Genomic DNA, 18,346 nt, shown 5'->3' with positions numbered 1-18,346 from the left:
TAATTATCATGTACTTGATACAATAGCTTTTTTTAAAAAAAATACTTCTAGTATAGTTTTTGGTTGAGAAACATGAAACATGTTTCTCTTTCAGTGGACCCACAGCAGCATCATATTTGCCTTTGCTTGTTTTTTACTGAAGTAAATATTTTACGTAAGTATAGCTATTTAAGAAACAAAAAAAAAAGATGAATTTGGAGTTATATACACACACCATTACTGCTGACAAACCATTTTGACATTGCTGCTGCAATTAAGCAGTATGCTGAACTAGACAGTATGCCTAAAACACAGGGATTTTTATTTTATTAAATACTTTTGTCAGAGTGAAACATCCACTCTAGTCACAGTATAGGTCTGCCAATACTGATCTGTTTATACAGATCAGTATAAAATACAGAACTTAGCACAGAGCCTGTTTCAGGGATGAGTTACAGATCTGCAAATCCCAAGCCATGAATATGCCACTGTTTTAGTCCAGTAGGTTTGTAGTTAATAGTGCAGATGCGACTGCGATTAGCATGCAGGAATCTCACCTCTCTTCCACTGATATGGGACATCACTGGTTGATCAGGAGTTGGCCGTCGAACAGGTATTCTTCTGTATTCTCCCCCACGTCTGTAATACGCTGCCTCTGAACCGAGGACACAGGAAAATCTGCCCAATGGCAAATGCTGATAGAGCAAGCAGCTTACACAAACAAAAACACAGAATTATTATTGCTTTCAATTGCAGCAGTATAATAACAACATAATCCAAGGCAATGGTTTATTCCGTAGCATATATACTGACTTCTCTGTTGAAACACGTCCAGGATAGGTGCAAGGCTCCGTAACTTGTATCTGCAAGATGGATGCTTCATAATAATCACTAGGTAACAGCACCATATAATCCTAGGAACAAATATAACAAATGCAAGACCATGCAGAAAATTACAAAAGGAACCTCTCCAGAAGTTCACAATGTAGCAATGCACAAAACCAATCACACAAATAATTTTTATGGAGGATATCTGCAATACACATGTAGATTTTTTGTTGCTATATGGGCCAATAACATCCTTATGTATCATGGTAAATCTGTTTATATCTTCACAGAGATAGTTTGAAGGCAGCTGCCCTGTAAGCAGGGAAACTCTGCAGCCACTATCCCATCATGTGTTGTACAAGATGATGCTCATAAAGGAGGTTCCCCACTATATCTATGCCTTGCAGGACTTGTCAAGTCCAGAGCCTCTGAATCTAAAAGCACAGGCCCCTCTTACTTAAGCTTTAAAGCTAAGAAACACAGATCTTCTAGCCCAAAGTTGTTCTTGCTTTATAAGCCAAATGGTACGCTCAGTAGAGTGGAAGAAAGAATCAGTTTGTATAAGCTTGAGTTGCACAAGCACTGCTCAGTAATACACAGCTGGCTCTGCACAGTTTTCACCCATGTACGCTATTCACCTGCGGACAACTCAACTGTGTTTGACTCTGCAAGGGAGATTCATGTATCCCAGGTGACTTCATAAAAATATTCCTCATAATCTATTAAGCTGTGCTTCAAGAAGCTGGTATATTTTTACTCTGCCTCTTCAAGTTAAAAGATTGGAGTTTATTTATAAAAACTTTCTTTTATGAATACATACTGGGCTAAGATCATTAACAAATTCCTTTTCAAAGGTATTAAAGAAAAAAAAAAAGACAGGCACAATAGTACTGTCACTTTCAGCAAGAAATATGCTGCAAGCTCTTTAGTAACATTCTACGTGGCGTTCCATAAATTTAACAGAGCCCCAGGGTTGATGACTAAAGATATCGGCTACTTGTTAACCATATACAATATACATATGAATTTCAGTATAGTATCTTTGTGATCATGCATCTTTAAGGTTTTCCATAAATGCTCACCTCAAAGACTGTCTTTTTATAGCAACTTCTCAGAACTGCTGTCACAGAAAATTTTTCAGTAAGTGGAAGGAGAGTAAAGATGGGAAGATAAAAACATTTAGAAAGTGACCTGCTAATTATAAAGCCCACCTTATATTTTTCTGAAGAATCTTTGCCAGAAAACTAAGGGCTTGATCATCTGTAGCTGAACCAAGCTTTAGATATGTTATGTGATATGCAAGAATTACTTATTTCTATGAACTTTTATGATCAACCAATTGTGCTGTATATTAATATTACTTCAACATTTGAAAGTACAGATTCTGGATAGACTGAAAGTCTGTAAGCACATGAAAAATTAGAGCAGATGAAAGTCAGAGAAGGAAAAAAAATGAAATTAGAGGCTGAACTGTATATTTTCATAATGATATTCTGCCACTGTACTATTTTCACTAATGCTGAATTTCAATTGCTTCCAGGTTTGTTCCTGACAAACAACTCCAGAGCAATATTATCATGACAGCCTTCAAGCACTTGTTTTCTTCAATTGTTTTCTTACCAAGAGGACTTCCTCTGCCATTATACTGACAATCCACATTCCTGGAACCAGTGAGAAAGATTCTGTGGAGCTTTTTCCTGGGATTGTGACAAAAGCTGGCTCCTTGCTGGGTGGGAAGACAAATTCTTTACTCTGAGCAGCCCCTGCCAGAAAAAAAAAAAAAAAAATAAGGGACTGTGTAAAATGTCTCTACTTGGTTGGTACTCTGGACTTACAATTTAATCCATTAAACTTGGTGTAATAGGAGCTGACAATGCTCCTCTGACAATATGTATTGTAAGTAAGCTACAGAGCTGTGTAATTATTGTCATCTTGTTTTTTATGAGTCTTGAGCAAATTGATTCAGAAGTGCAGACTTTTTCCCTTGTAATGGCCAGTTTTGTAATATTCTGAAATGTTCACTTCCCTTCCCTCTTCCATTATTTTCCATTCAACACATCTCTCCACTGACTCAAGACATCTTCGGTTGACCCAAGGCCTGTTCTCATGCAACTTTCAGCTGTATATTTCAAATACCAGAGGTTCTCTGTAGCATCTAAAATGTTATGAATCACAAAGGTTTCCTCTTGAAAGCCCATGGACAAAGACAAAAGCTTGTGCTCCAGGCTGGTTTCCTGTCTCCCAAGCAATGTAAGCCAGTCCTGACTATAAACTGCTGCCCCTCTGCTGGGCAGTACCTGTCATGTCTTTAGTTGTGTCTTCTCCAAATTATTGGAAAGATCTATGACTAAATACCATTGATTCCCAATTGTGTGATACTATTACACATCGTAAGAGATAACTCTGAACATATCCTTTGAATGGCAGAGACATAACAAGGATATAGAGTACTTATCTTTTACCAGGGACCAAGTCATGTTGTTGAGGACTGTCATCAGAGCTAATTTGGTGGATTGGGTTCATCATTAAATAAATATTATTCATGGAAAAAAGGCAGAAGTCACCTTTAAACTGAAATATTAAAGGCAACTGAACCAAGATAAATGCTGTTATCCCTTATTTGAAAACTTCATAAAACACACAGTTCAAAGCTTTCAAGTACAGAATTGGAAGTCCTGAATTTGGCAAACATTTAAAAAACAAATGTTGATTATTACTGTTAGCAGAAGTTTCATGCAAACATAGCCACATCATTTACAGGAAAATATATCAGGAAAAACGCAAAAGCATTGACACTGTTAAAAGCAATGCATTTTAAGCGTCATTACAAATCTGAGTTAGTTGCTTCTTGAAAAGGCTTCTCTAATCTAACATTCATCTAATCTGTTGTGCCGTTGAGTTGTACCTACCTGCTTCAGGCCGAGATTGACAAGCAGATATGCGGCCAGGTAACGATTCACCTCCAGGGTTAATGTATCTCAGGATAATGCGAAATAAGTAGTGGTTTGATTTTTCCACATTCAAAGTTATCCTCACTTCATTCTGAAAAATTGAAGTTAATAAACAAAAACAGCCATAAAGTGCTGAATAGAGGAACAGTTAGAAGCCATGCAAGCACCAGACTAAATGCCTACAAGAAAAATGCACATGCAGACAAGTATACACTGGAATGGCAATGCTGTGTATGACAGATGAAGACAGGTAAGCCTAATGAGAAAATTAATTCACTTACAAGTATAGTTAGTGTCAAAATGTTTTCCCTCAGCAACTGAGATCTTCCCTTTAGAGCTTTTTGAACCCAGGGTGACATAGCGGAGGACTAGGTGGAAGAGCTTAGGGGAAGCCACAGTGACAGGTACAACCACCTCTGGCTGGGAAAAATAAACAGAAAGGGAAAAAGGAGGAAAGGAAAGTATATTATTTGTTACTAGCACCCAGAGAAAGAAAAACCATTTGGCAAAAGACATACTCCATAACAGAAAAGAAAGGCTCCAGCAGCTTACAAGAGAATATGGAACAAAACCTCCTGTAAAATAAAACACTTGTTGAATAATAACTTACCCTGAAAGACACAGAATCCTAACTAATATGCATGTTGATATTGCACTTTGAAACATGGACAGTATTTTACTGGTATTCTTCCTGCCTGTGCAGGGAAACATAAGGTATCAAGGGCCAGAATCACTGATCCTAGTCTGAGATAACACACAATGCTCCACAGCACACAGACATCTCAGACTGGCACTGTAACTTCTGCTCTTCTACCAGATCCCTCACTGCCTTAGAGGTATGATACCATGATTCTTTTGCCCTGGGGCTGAACTGACATCCCTGAAACCACACAGTTCACATCAACCCTGGGCTGGCAGTAAGCCCACAGGAGAATGAATTCACACAGCCCCCATTTAGTTGCAGAGCAACAGAATCAGCAGAGACTTGTTCAAAGGTTGGTGGATTAGGAAAAAAATAGGCTTTGTGCAGTCTCAAGGGTTTGGCTTCTTCCCTTCCATCCTAAATCATAAAGCTCCCATCACAAACCAAATCCCACCAGTTCACCCATCATAATCCACTCACTGTCCCATTCCAAGATGCTTCGGGTACAGTAAGTTCCCTACCACTATGGTCCATTCTGTATCCCCAAAAGCACACAAGTTTTCTAAATTGCAAACCTGTCAGAATGGGGCACAAAGCCATATTTTCTCTTACTGCTAAAAGCTAAAATAAATGATAGAGTGCCAGCTCTCATATGCTACTTAGCATATTATTAAATTCTGTCATCATTCCAGAAATCTCCACTTTCTAAATAGAAATGCAATAGAGAAAGCAAAGACAGACATACAACAGATGATAGAGATGAGATATCTGCAGAGATTAAATGGCTAAAATCTCGGTGACTGCAGAAGGGCAGTGGACCAGAACAGAAAATACAGACACATGGGGGAAGGTTTTACAACTGTTGTTTTAAATGGAGAAGGGTGACTGCTGAAAAGAAAAGACAGGCATTGAGGGAACACCTGAAAAATAGATAGGAACAAAACAGAAAAGGTGAAAGATATAAAGAAACATGCCTCAGAAAGTTTCACAAAATGGTTTCTAAGCTTTTATGGAAAGTCTAGAGTACCCAGGTAAAGACAGAGAAAGAAGACATTCGAGTAATGAGGGAGGAAGAGATATCAGTCCTCAGTTTCAAGCAAAAAGTAGGAAGTGAGAAGAATTTATTATTTGAGCTCTATCACAAAGCAAGGCAGCTCTTGCCAATGCTTTAAAAACTCAGGCAAACTGTTAGCTTCTCAGTCTATAATGAGACCCCCATGTGAGCAGCATGGGTGAAGCATAGCAGCATAGGGCACCACTCACAGGCTACTTATTTCACCTGATTTTTTTAATGAAAATATTTTCACAAAAAGTGTTACATTAGCTTTTCGTGTGGTAGATATTGTAATGTTATTTGTCTTCCACAAAAAAAATGTCAGGAGTGTTTCAGGGTCCTGCAAGACACAAAAAAGCTACGTGAAAATTCTGAAAGTTTCTTGAAAAGAAGAACGTAACTATGAAGAATGAAGACTATCTATGCAAGGATCTAACTGTGGAGGGCCTGGATCTGGCAATTACTTACATGAATGAAAAGCTTTATTCAGGTGAGCAAAGTAATGCACACTTTCAGCAGGATTAGAAACTAAGCCCTTTCAATACCTCTTTACAAAATGCCAAGTAGATATGAAATGCAAAAAGCATCTGAGTTAGAAAACAGAAATTTAAGAAAGCACAGTTTCCAAAGAGTTGTCTTCATGTGTGAATGTGGAGTAATTCTGAAAAGCCAAAAAAAAAAAAAAAAAAAAAAGCAAAACCACAAAATTGGCTCTGGGATTAAAAAACAAAAACAAACAAACAAAAGATGAAAGAGTGAAAAGTAAAAAACAGAAAGAAAATCACTATACTTGCACAACAGTTATGTGCTTATGTCTGTCTGTAGTTGACCAATTAGTCCTTGGACAGGTTACAGAGGCTGGACACAACTATTTCTGTGGACTAAAAAATCTAATCAGCATCGGAGTACTACAAATATCAGAGTACAACTTTTAAAAAGAATGAGCAAATCCTATTTATTGCTCAAATCTACTCTTTTCAAATTTTGATTCACTTGCTCAGCAATTCAGTCCAAAATCAAACAGGTCCTTTCTCACACAATTAAATTATGCTGACTCTTCCTGCAATGTACTTAACTCCCTCTGCTGTGTTTTGCTTTATTTGTAGTCTATCATAAGACTAAAATTAATGTTGCTGAAACACTCCTGCTCGCATCTTGTTTTACTGAATCGCACATTTTCTTGTTTGCTGTAATGTAAAGTTATCGTTCCTGATAAATTGGAGACTTTCTCCTCCTTGTCCAATACAAGTTACAAGTGTGAAGGTTTCACCATGGCACTATGATGAAACCTGAAAATCTTGACACAGACTACTATGGAACTCTATAATCCATGTGATTTAGCCAAACATCAATCTTCTGCTGTCCTTGTCAGGACAACAATTTCTGCATTTAGTCTTAGAGACTTCAAAGCTACTAGTTCTTTGCTTTAAACCTACAGCAAAATGCATTCCTAAAAAAAAGTAATAACAATCCAGCCAATAACAACCTCCCCAAAAAACAAAAACAAAATGACCTCTCAAAGAAGGTCTCTGAAGAACACAACATATTTGCACTAGCAATGACCAACTTTAAATAATGCCAACAGTCACTAATCCAAACAGTGATACAGTGCCAAAGTGTTCAGATTAGTGAGATCCTGTCGTTCTGGTTTCTCCATGACCTTGCAAACACATAGCAGTATAAGGGGGGCATACATATCATACATCTATGTTTCCACCCCAAAGCCTTGAGCAAAATACCAGCTTACTTGTATAGAAGACATCCGGGCATATCCTCTCCAGCTGAAGTTAGGAAATTCCTGAGGGTCATAGCCAAACCGAATTCCCCTTCCCTGGACGGTAGTTCCATCTTCAATCTCAAATTTCATGTGGTGCAGATCAGGGAAAAAATAGTTATGTTCAGGCCTTTCAAGGAGAAAAAAAAAAAAAAAAAAAAAGAACAAGCATTCAAAGGACTATTCTTTTCCTCCAAATTTTTATTTTTTTGCTCTGATTGTCAGTTTGGGTATCCTTGCCAGTATAAAATACAAATGTAACCATTGACTGAACCTTTGCTACTTATTAGTGAGTAAAAACATTTCAGGCAATGTGCCTAAATCATGTCACTCAACAGCTAAAGCAAATTGATTCTGATATGATTTTTCTTTTCACAACTATGTAAGCTAAAAAAGCCTGATGAATTTATGATATTTCCAGCTAGTTCATCATCTGAGTATAACCCCAATATCCAACACTTTTTGGCAAGAAGCCTCCACCCACTCACCATTGTAATCTGAAAGAATTACCAGTCACTGTATGGTCTACATCTAAAAGAATAAAGCAACAGAAGGGAACCGATCTACTGGGAAATCCTGATAGTAGTTAATAAATTCCAGACAGCAAATGAGATTGACGGAATGAGAATTCTCTTTCCAGAGGCTTTTACAGCTGTACCTTATCTTATGCAACTCTTGATATATACAGGTACATTGATATATACACAATGTGATTGCAAAACAGGTATCAGTTATTCAAGGAAACAGAGTTAAAACATCCCATTAGAGTAACAGACGAAAACTGCCAGGCAGCGAGTATAACTAATACCACAATTTACCAGCATATTTATCAACAAATCCAGAATCTCATGTGAAAAGCTAGCAAGGAACCGATGGGCCGTTTCAAATGATCTACTTTAAAGCACAAGCTCTTTGTGACAGTCTGACTCACTCCTGACAGGTCATCCCCACAACGTGCTCTCTGCACTGGCAGGCACCCAAGGGTTCAGCACACGCGGAACTGATGGATCCTCCGACATCACACTGACAGCCTGCCAGGCAAAGAACAGAAGCCAAACATCCCATCAGAAAAAGTGATACAGGTTATCAGAAAACACACCTCGCTTCCTCTAATTAAACACTATTATCAACTCATTTCCTCCTTCCGGAGCCCTTTAGGCTCCCCTCAGACTCTTTGAAACACATTAGCACCCCATGGATAAGCTGCAGTTACTTCTGGCTTTTCCCGTTTGTTGTTGTTTTCTTTTTTTCTGCTTGTAACATGACAAAAGCCTTTTTTTTTTTTAATAACTTTTAAATGACAAGTAAAAAGCCACGTTTACTAAATGCTGGACCACAGTTCAGGATGATTAAGTACTAAAAAAGAACACCTAACTTACAAAAGGAGCTAGAAGTTGAATTTTCAGAGTCTGGTATCACAACATAACAAAACCATATGTGTTTACATAAGAGCATACACATATTTTTAACATATATCGGACTTGCTACAGGAGACAGGATTTGTGGCATAAAGTAAGGGACAGCTCTAATAATGAGGCATAATATATCACACTAAGGAACATGTATGTCTAGGTTAAAGAATTCAGAACCGACTTGAAAGGTTGAATGTTCCTAAACATATTTACAGCATGTCAAGTAATCTCACTGAAATCAAGAAGAATTAAAGTAATCTGCGCCCTCGTGAAGCCAGATCCATTTCATTAGAGCTTTGGTTTGAAAATTAGGCACAGAAGGTTTGTTTGATAGACTAGCCATTGTTTTTAAACTTTGCACGCACAAAACGATTGCCATAAGTACATCAGTATTTTAAAAGCAAATCTCTTGCTTCATCCTTGGACAGGTATAAATCCCACTAAAAGCAGTGAAAGTGCTTTCAATAATTTTAGCAAATCCAAATCTACAGGGAGGGCAAGGAAGAAAGGGAACCATTGAAGTAGCTCTACACTCCTCAAAACACATGGCAGAGTGATGACCACTTCCACCATATCACAGCTGCATCTGACCGTACTTCAAAACATACTGAGTCACAGTTTAAAGCAATACACAAACATAGCTGAAAAAAATAAAATCAAGTTACTAGTTGTTGTAATATTTTAAGTTCTTATTCCAGCAGCAGACCTTAGAAAATCACTAAACAGAACAGAGAGCTACCAATCTTACAGCTAATACTTGCAGGAAAAATCAAACCTCCCTGACCCTGTATACTGGTAGGTGTGAAAGAAGGAATGGCTTTCAATTATCTTATTTGGAAATCTCTTTGGCTATGATACATACATATTTTGGTGGATGAATTGCATCTTGGTGTTACATACTGCATTAATCTTTTCATTGCATTTTAATTTCTGACTTCATTGAAACCCTCTTAGAGCGTGAGGTATTAGATTTTGACAGGGATTAGTGAGGTGCACAATGCAGGAATGAAGGCTAGGCACAGAGCTCAAGATTGCCCAGGCTTGCACTGGTTCTGTGCTGGGCAAGCTTCAGCAGCTCCTCTTAATATCTCACAACAGGCATTGAAAGAGAAACCTCAGACAGGTGGCGGTAAAGAAGGCACTGAGGATGGTGAGGCAACAGCCGATGAACTCAAAGAGGAACAAATTTTATCAAGTGAGTGAGCCACATTTCTGGGAGCTACAGTGGTAACATCTGCCCTATTCTTTCTCCCTTTGGAAGGCAAAGGAGGAGATTTTCAAATACAGAACACATCCAGCTCAAACCAAGACTTGCACATGCTACAAGTAATAGTGCAAAACACTCTGCATAAATGATTCAACAAACACATCCACATTTTTAAAATATGACCTGTGGAATTCTACAATTTTGTGTTAAGTGCAAATGTGCTGCTAGAAATGTTCTTTACCTTGGCAGCCAAAATAATTCTTGTTTTCAAGAGCATAATAACCAACTTCACAACTGTCACAGGAATCTCCACAAACATTGGATTTGCAGTAACAATGTCCATTTTCCTGTGAAGAAAATGTATTCATCAAAAATTTCATCAGCACCTTCTCCAGAACTTCATTCTTTCAATACTTTGAATTCCCTCCAGTTGTGAAGAGGAAAATCATTCTAATTTGAACAAAAACATTTTATCTGGACATAACTTTGTTATTTATCACCTTTAATGAACAGACGAGAAGATCCCTACTTTCAAGGTGATGAAAACTTTTCAGAACTTTTACATCCCTAGGATGTCACCTGTCATTTCATGTGCAAAAGCAGTAATCAGTTCCAAGATTTCCATCTTACCATGTTACAGTAACATATCTTTACAAAAATAAATTGAATTAATGTTTTCCTTATAATTTCACTTCACCTGTCGACATTCTCCAACTCCACTTAGTGTTCCGCTCACATCACAGTGGCATGCTGCATGGATTGGAAAAAAAAAAAAAAAAGATAATCTACATTTCCTCTTTCCAAAATACTTTGCAGAAATAAATAAATAAATATTGAATCTGCAATTTGGAGTCGTAGTGCAACAAAGTGGATTCTACCCTGGAAGTGGATTCTAGGAAGGTTCAGAACAACCAATAGATACTGGTGCAAGGTGAGAAGAAAAAGCAAAGAAGAATGAATGAGGACTTTTGTGTATGTGCAATTTACTGTGAATTTACTGTGTTTACGTGAAGTATCCTAATTTGCATTTAGCAAAAACAGTCTTTTCTGACTGCTCTGACAGAATTGCTTTCTGGTTACTTGAGTACAGCACTAACAAACACTCATGAAATTGTGGTCTAATTTCTAAAAATAACTTTTGCTATTATAGGTAATTTGGTTTTCAAATTATGTTATGTGAAAACATGTTCTTAACAAGTTGTTAAAATCACTGAGCACCACAGCTAACAAAGACAATTTTCAAAATAATTTAGTATTAATAGAAATAGAATTTAGTAATTAAATAGAATTTAGTAATAATAGAAATTAATAAAATTTCAAAAAAATTTCAAAATCAAAGTAATTTCATAACTCAAAGAAATATGTCTTAAAACTATACCTGTACATCCTTCAAGGTTTTCTTTGGCCAGGTTCCAGTACAATGGTTTGCATTTACTACACGTAGGACCTTCAACGTGCTTAAGACATTGACAATAGCCCTAATGACAGAAAGAAGTTAATTCATCTGTTTCATAAAAAAAACACACAACTCTTTAGTACTATGAAAAATTTAGTATTATAAACAACTCAGGCATCTTACTGACTTTCACAGAGGCATGGAATCTGAGGCTGATTCAGACTTCTTGAATTTTTCTGTCTTATACTATCAGCACAGGACTGTTCCATTCTTCCATATCTAATTTATCCTAAATATCCCAGTGAACGTACTTTCCAATTCTTTCATAGCCTTCTTATATCTGCTCTAAAGCATTAACAGTTTTGTAAAAAGTTTAAAATACAAATTTCCATAAAAGCAATCAGTAATTTTCACGTTTTCTCCAAGCTTTACCGCTCCCTTTTTCTTAGGACGGCAGAGTAGGAACAAGAGTGGTAAAGTGAACTAATTCAGATTCAAAATGTTAATATTAGGTTGTTTGTTTTTTTTTTTTTAAATTATGGCAATGCCACACTTTTTTCTATTTTTTATTTTTACCAAAAATTATTCTGTACTTTTAATCTTACATAGCTTATGTTCTGAATCACCCATATAGTACCATACAGCATTGTGAAATAGATATGATGTCTACTTTTTTTTTTTTTGTAAAATTTATTCAGGCAATTTTTGGTAGAATTGATTTGTTACATCTCTTCTTCATATTTTCTTATACTTCTCCACTTATTAATTATTGAAAAAAGATAATTACACAAAGCTAAAGCATATTTCTCTGAGGCAACAAGGCACCTTTCAATCCTGTACACATTTTTCTTAGGGACAAGCAGAGACAAATAATAGTAAATTCTGCTTTTCTTCTTAATTCTTTTTCTATCCTTTTCCATAAAAGAGAATGGATGTCTCTCAGCAGGGTTATTTGCCCAGGCACATCAACATTATTTCCAGGGAGTAACTGGTTTACATGTGGCAAACTTTAAGAAAAGCTGGAAGATAAATACAGATGTATGCATGAGCCTACCTCTTCCACCTGTCAGACTTATTTTCTGGGTCTTCTTTGCAACCCATTTATATGGAGTGTAACAATGGTTTCTGATCTGTAATTTTTCATAGTATACTACTAATATTAAATAATACTAGTATATTACTAATATTAATACTAAAATACTAATACATACTTTTATATAATAAATACTAGTATATTACTAATATTAAAATACCAAATATTAAAAAAATATTTTTCAGGAATCATTTGGTACTGAAATGGTCCAACCCAGAACCAGAAGGTCTTCAAAGCATGCATAGGCATATATGCACATCTGCATGTATATATCAGTATCCTGGCATACCAAGCACACATAAACAGTATGCATATTCCACATATAAAATATTCAAAAACAAACAAAAAACAAACACCGCCCTAGACAGGTAATTGCATTGTTTTGATCAAAGAATAAAACACAAAGGTAATTTCCACTCTTACTCTGAAAATAAGCTTGTGCAATTCTTTTACAGACTACATCAGGCTTCAGGCACTTAAACAAGAAGCAAATGTGTTCAGCAAACGCTCAGACCACACGCGAATTATGAATATTGCTAGCTGCAATGATAGAATACTTACAGAATGAGAACCAACGCTACCTGAAGGGTCACATTCACTGTTGATTCCTTTAGGAAGTTAAAAATAAACACATTAAAATACCTTTTGAAAACAGAGCTATGAAATATAGTAATGCAAAAATCTACAATGTAACCTTTGCGAATTTCAAAGAGTGTCTTAATAGTCACGTTGGAGCAACTCAAATACTTCAAACTTTAAGACCAGAAGAAGCCTTTAATACTGATTGTTCAAATATGTATTTAGCCTAGTTTGGACTAATTGTTTTGGTATACAAAGCAGTCACTTGGAAAAACGTAGCACCAACCTACAACTGAGAGATGTCTTCTTAAAGTTTCTGTGGCATTGTTGAAAAAAGGTTTTAATCTTACAATTTACTTCAGAAAATATACAGAAAGATGAATGAAATCCTCGAATACCTAATCCTGGTGTGCCCTCCCTTCCCACACTTCAGTGCGTTTCTATGAAACTACACATGGCAAAATGTCCTGAAGAACCTCACAATAAAAATGGGGGTGATGTGAACTGAATGCAGGATTTTCTATCACAAATGTTACCTTCACAGTAGGGGAAGCTGTAGGCTGCAGAAAGGCATCTGTCACACTGTCTCCCCGTAACACCTGTTTGACACTCGCACTGCCCTGCTGTTGGCTCACAGGTGTTGTGCTGGGAACCAAGAGGAGAGCACTGGCAAGCTGTATAACCAAAAAAACAAGAACAACAAAAAAAACCACATTGATAATATTAGTATAGTTCACCTTGTGCATATAAAGCAGTAACTTTCAAAACTCTGGTACTGCAGAGGTTTTGAATACTGTTGACTGTCCTTCATTTTTCTTTGAAATAAATCACAGGGTCCTCACAACTGCTTGGAACCTATGAGTTTTAGATGATCTGTTTCATCTCAACATTGTTTACCATGCTTACATTAATCCAACTTGTACAGATAACGGGAACAGAGATGACGTGCCAGGGAGGGCTACCAGAGTGTGTGCCTGCCAAGAAGTCTGGCCACTGGCTTGATCTTCAGTGTTACTGTTGCCAGCTTTGGAAGGAATAAAACTACCATGCTTACGTAGGCAGTTTTTGATGGAAATATATTTGGGAGAATACATTTTCTTCTGTACTGTAGTAATAAGATGGCAAGCCCCAGTAAAAGGAGGGAAGGCTGTTACTCACGCAAGCAGCTGGGATAGTTGTAATAACCTGGAGCACACTGGTTGCATTTAAATCCAGCAAAGTTCCTGTGGCACAGACACTGTCCTCTAGGACCACATATATTGTCCACTGAGCCAACTGAATCACAGTTGCATTCTGTATAGGGGAAAAAATAAAAATCAGTAAATATCCTGACAGACACGTCTAAACGAGTAGTTATTTAAAACAGAATTTGCCCAAAAGACACCTTTAAAGCAATCATGAGGAATACAGACAAAACATAATTTCACCGCCAAATATAAATATCCTGAAATAGATGCTTGTAATGTAATTGCCTCCTCAACCACTGATAATCAGGTTCTTACTGCAATGCCATGATGTACAGCTTAGACATTTAGTTTGATTCCTTGCAAAATACACTTATAAGGAAGAGAAGTCTATCTTAAGATGGAAAGAAAAGTCCCATGAGATAAGTACTCATTTTCTTTAAAAAATAACCTCTGACAAAAAGCAATCACAAAGCTAGGCTAGGTCTAATGGCTGACAAGCATACTAGTAAAGCAGTTAATTATGCACAACTTCATGATGGACAAATAAAGGATGCACAAGGTAAGAACTGCTGCCCTGTCGTAATTCTACAAGCCGGCAAGCAGTGCACTGCAAGAATCTGCACGCGATATGTGAGGCACACTGTCAGACTGTAACAGCTAGCTGCATGGTGCTTCTCTCAGATTTAGCACTGGTTTAGGCTAACAGCTCTGTCACAGATATGATGTGCTGCTTTGTTGAAACCATGGAGGAAGTTACACAGGCCCATATTTTATAGGTACATGAATGGGAGCCCGTCCAGGAATCCCAACTGCCACAGGTTTTGCAGTTAAGGCTAAGGTTTGCAGTTAATCTCTTACATTATTTGACTAACAGAAATAGCTGACTGACAAATATAAAACAAACACTGCTCAAGTACTGTCTTTCTGTTGCATGTTCATTTTCCTGGTTCCCCATTTTGGTTCCTCTTTGTGCTGCAGCCAAGGATGTCTGGCTTTGCTGTGTTTACATCAAAGCTTCATGGAAAGACACAGGACTTGCTAGCAAGTTGTGTAAGAACATTACAAATACTGAAGCTTCCAAAAACATCACCAACACTACGGTCCCCTCCCAACTGAGTATCACGTTCTCTCCTCATTTTAAATTCCATCAATTAGTTTAAAGGCTTTATTTTGATACTGCTCCTGTTGAATAAAGCTTCTATAGAGTTCAACAAGGTAAGACCAGAAAGGACAGTTTTAGCTGCAGTACCCAAGAAGTTAAAGAGCTCCCTCCCTTCTGAAGATGACAACTCCAAACAGGAGTAGCAGGCAGGGCTGCTCATCCTCCAGCACAGTTTGCAGTATGCTGCATTAGTTTAAATTTAATCAATGGCAGCTTATTTTAATAGAACAAGCTGTGAACTGCAGCAGTTTTGAGCAATCCCACTGGCTGTGTTTTCAACTATTTTGTCTGTCTTTTACAATTTGTTGTTGCACGCTCTCTTAAGCTTTTATGTCTCTTTTCAGCTTTTGGTGTTAAAAATTTAAACATATTCAATATGGGTTTGATTTGTTCTAAGATTGCTATCTAATTCAGTTCTAAGAAAAAAAAAAAGTTACTGTATTTTAAAACCACTGAACAGAGTGTACCAAGGCAGAATCCTGATTTTATGTTTTTAATTTTAAAAAGTTAATCTACTCCAGACCATAAAGACACAGTCACACGGTATTTCTTTACTCCAACCATTGTGTTTAGTAACACAACACAATACATCTTTGTGAGTGCATAAAGAATTCTGCTGGCTATATCATCAGACATAAACAAGTATATAAAGCCCAAAAGGAAGACGACTGCTATAGTCAGCAACTAAAAATAATGAGAAAGAAGAAAGTAAGTCATAATGTTCTACATAAATCCTGTCACCCTCTACAGGAAAGTATATTTCAAAACTCAGCAATAGCCTGTATTCTTTTTCAATGTACAATTCACTAATCATAGAATGGTTTCAGTTGGAAAGGACCACCTAGTCCCAACCCTCCTGCCACAGGAGGCACAGGGAGTTTCAAGGATTACCAAGGATTAAGGGCCTCTCTCATTCACGGCAAAGGCAGACAAAACTTAGGGGCCAAATAGGACTTGATGGCTTCTTCATACACACATGAAATAATTATGCATTTCAAGGTTATACTTTTTCAGTACTGATCAATCTTCCTTTCACATAAAAAGCAGGCTAGTCCTTGGTGTCATATACACTGGTGAAACCCCATGGAGATCATTCATGTTTCATGATTACATGAGCGAGTCCTGTCATATGATGATAACATTAGCAAGAAATCACTATGAAGGGCAAAATGTGAAAAATCACTGTGAAGGGCAAAATCACTTTCAGATTTAAACAACACACATTGTGCAAGGTACTAAACAAAGATCCTCTGCAAAAGTACATTAGTTCTTCACCATTCTACTGTTTTTTACTATGCCAATTCCTTGCCAGCAGTGAAGCATACTCTGCTGCTGTGGACCTCCATAATAAAATAGTTTTCAAATCCTTAGATTATTAGTAAGACAGCTGTGCTAACTGAAGCTAAATCAAACAGTCAGACCAAGAAAAAAAGCCCACGAGAAAACAGACTACGTAATTATTTCCTACTGTAGAAACATGCATGGAATTAGTGCTTGGAGAATGAAAATACATGAGGATTTCACTGTAAGGAACAGAAGAGTCTCTTGCTCACTTAGCGTGGTGAACATTGTTTCAACCCCTGCAAAAACGGTACCTTAAAAGAATTAAAGTTTGCCTACTCAGGGGTCTGTCTGATGACATACATGCAGTCTGCAACCTTACCTTCACAGAAAGGGAAAGAGTGGTGGCCAGGTTGACAGCTGTCACACCGAAGTCCATGTACCCCTGAGTGACAAAGACACCTTCCACGAAAATCACAGACTTCAGGACGGGTACCCGCTGAGTTACATTCACACGCTGCAACCAAGTAAAGAATTTTCAGAGGCAGTCTCTGCAGAAGTGCTCTTTTATTATTACATAAATGAATAAATAAAAGACACTCCTCAATGATCAAGAGGACCAAACTCTTCTCCTCGCATTCATTTAGTTTCATAATAGCTTTTATTGATCGCCAGCACCAGTAAGAATTCAGTATTGAGGGAGATATAAAGGCAAATCTGTTAGAGAGAAAGAATCTGGCTTAAAGTAACTATTGCATTCAATGTCCGGGTTGAAGCACACTTAGTCTGTCCCCACTCAGGACAGACACATCAATATCAAGTGGTATGCCAACTACTGAAAGTAGCTCAAGTCTTTTTTAAGACTAAAATTAAACTATTTATGGTTTGGATTTACAGCCTCTGGAAGGAGCAGTTAATAAAATCAGCAGTACAGAGCTGATTAATTGAAATAATTTAAAAACAGTCAGTTTTCTGGTACTGATTAGAAAGGGCAGCTTGATACATGAAAGTGAGGTTGCAAACTAAAGTTAAACATAAATTTCCCCAAAAAAAGGATAAGTAACAGAAATGCTTCCATTGGTACTCTAAATTTCATCAGGAATAATATTATTAAATTCACTCTCAAACTGCAATCCAACAGCTGCATCACAAAATAGACAGCAAGGAATGTAATAGAGGCATTTTTAGATAGGAATCACTCCTCATCAAGTTTTTTTTTTTTTTTTGACTTCTGTGAGTTTTGGAAGATTCCCTTATAAACACATCTCCATGGCAAAAGAATTTCATAACTCTGAATAAAGCTTGGATTTTTGGATATGCTTGCTGAAAGGGAATGTTTGGCTTGCTCTGGCAGTCATGAAAAAAAAAAAAAAAAAGCAATTGCACAGGTATCCCAGGAAAAACCCTGAAATCCAGTTTGACATCTGCACTATCCTGTATTTCCATTACAGTCACTACCAAGAACTCCTGTGCCATGGAACTGGCGTGCTGAAGAGCACATTTGTAAAGAAAACATTTGCAGTATTACAATCTTAGAGTTGGCGTTTCACTTGGAAGTTAAATGTTGGCATTTACCCTGGGGCTCAGTCTCCAAGAGTAAAAGAAACTATGGAACTTACGCAGACACTGGGGGCCAAAATACCCTGGTTTGCAGCCACCTTCTAGTTATTACAGGAAATAAAAGAAAGAAAGGAACAAACGTTAGTGCACGAAACGATGCAACTCCTTGTATTTTTTGCAGCGAAAAACAGATCAGTACTTAGTAATTATTACTCTTGAATCACCAAAACTATTCATATG

At 37.2% G+C, this 18,346-nt stretch overlaps 1 protein-coding gene across 3 annotated transcripts in view; it reads right to left on the bottom strand.

Moving 5' to 3' along the window:
* The window catches only part of LAMA3 (laminin subunit alpha 3), a 114,842-nt gene that overhangs the window by 64,554 nt on the left and 31,942 nt on the right, over positions 1-18,346 (bottom strand). Inside the window, exons 12-25 of one of the 3 annotated variants that reach the window (XM_048080046.2) lie at positions 18,166-18,207; positions 16,929-17,063; positions 14,075-14,209; positions 13,453-13,590; positions 12,899-12,945; positions 11,227-11,326; positions 10,546-10,598; positions 10,090-10,195; positions 8,161-8,260; positions 7,203-7,359; positions 4,040-4,178; positions 2,428-2,570; positions 793-893; positions 537-690 (exon numbers count right to left, since the gene is read on the bottom strand). In XM_048080046.2, coding sequence (XP_047936003.2) covers positions 537-690; positions 793-893; positions 2,428-2,570; positions 4,040-4,178; positions 7,203-7,359; positions 8,161-8,260; positions 10,090-10,195; positions 10,546-10,598; positions 11,227-11,326; positions 12,899-12,945; positions 13,453-13,590; positions 14,075-14,209; positions 16,929-17,063; positions 18,166-18,207 — 1,550 coding nt within the window. Of the gene's footprint in view, positions 1-536; positions 691-792; positions 894-2,427; positions 2,571-3,716; positions 3,850-4,039; positions 4,179-7,202; positions 7,360-8,160; positions 8,261-10,089; positions 10,196-10,545; positions 10,599-11,226; positions 11,327-12,898; positions 12,946-13,452; positions 13,591-14,074; positions 14,210-16,928; positions 17,064-18,165; positions 18,208-18,346 lie in introns of all 3 variants that reach the window. The other 2 variants (XM_048080047.2, XM_066992863.1) reach the window with 2 other exon arrangements.

Source organism: Anser cygnoides, chromosome 2 (assembly GCF_040182565.1).
Source record: "Anser cygnoides isolate HZ-2024a breed goose chromosome 2, Taihu_goose_T2T_genome, whole genome shotgun sequence".
Taxonomy (NCBI): Eukaryota; Metazoa; Chordata; class Aves; order Anseriformes; family Anatidae; genus Anser; species Anser cygnoides.
This window is presented reverse-complemented; position numbering and strand designations above follow the sequence as displayed.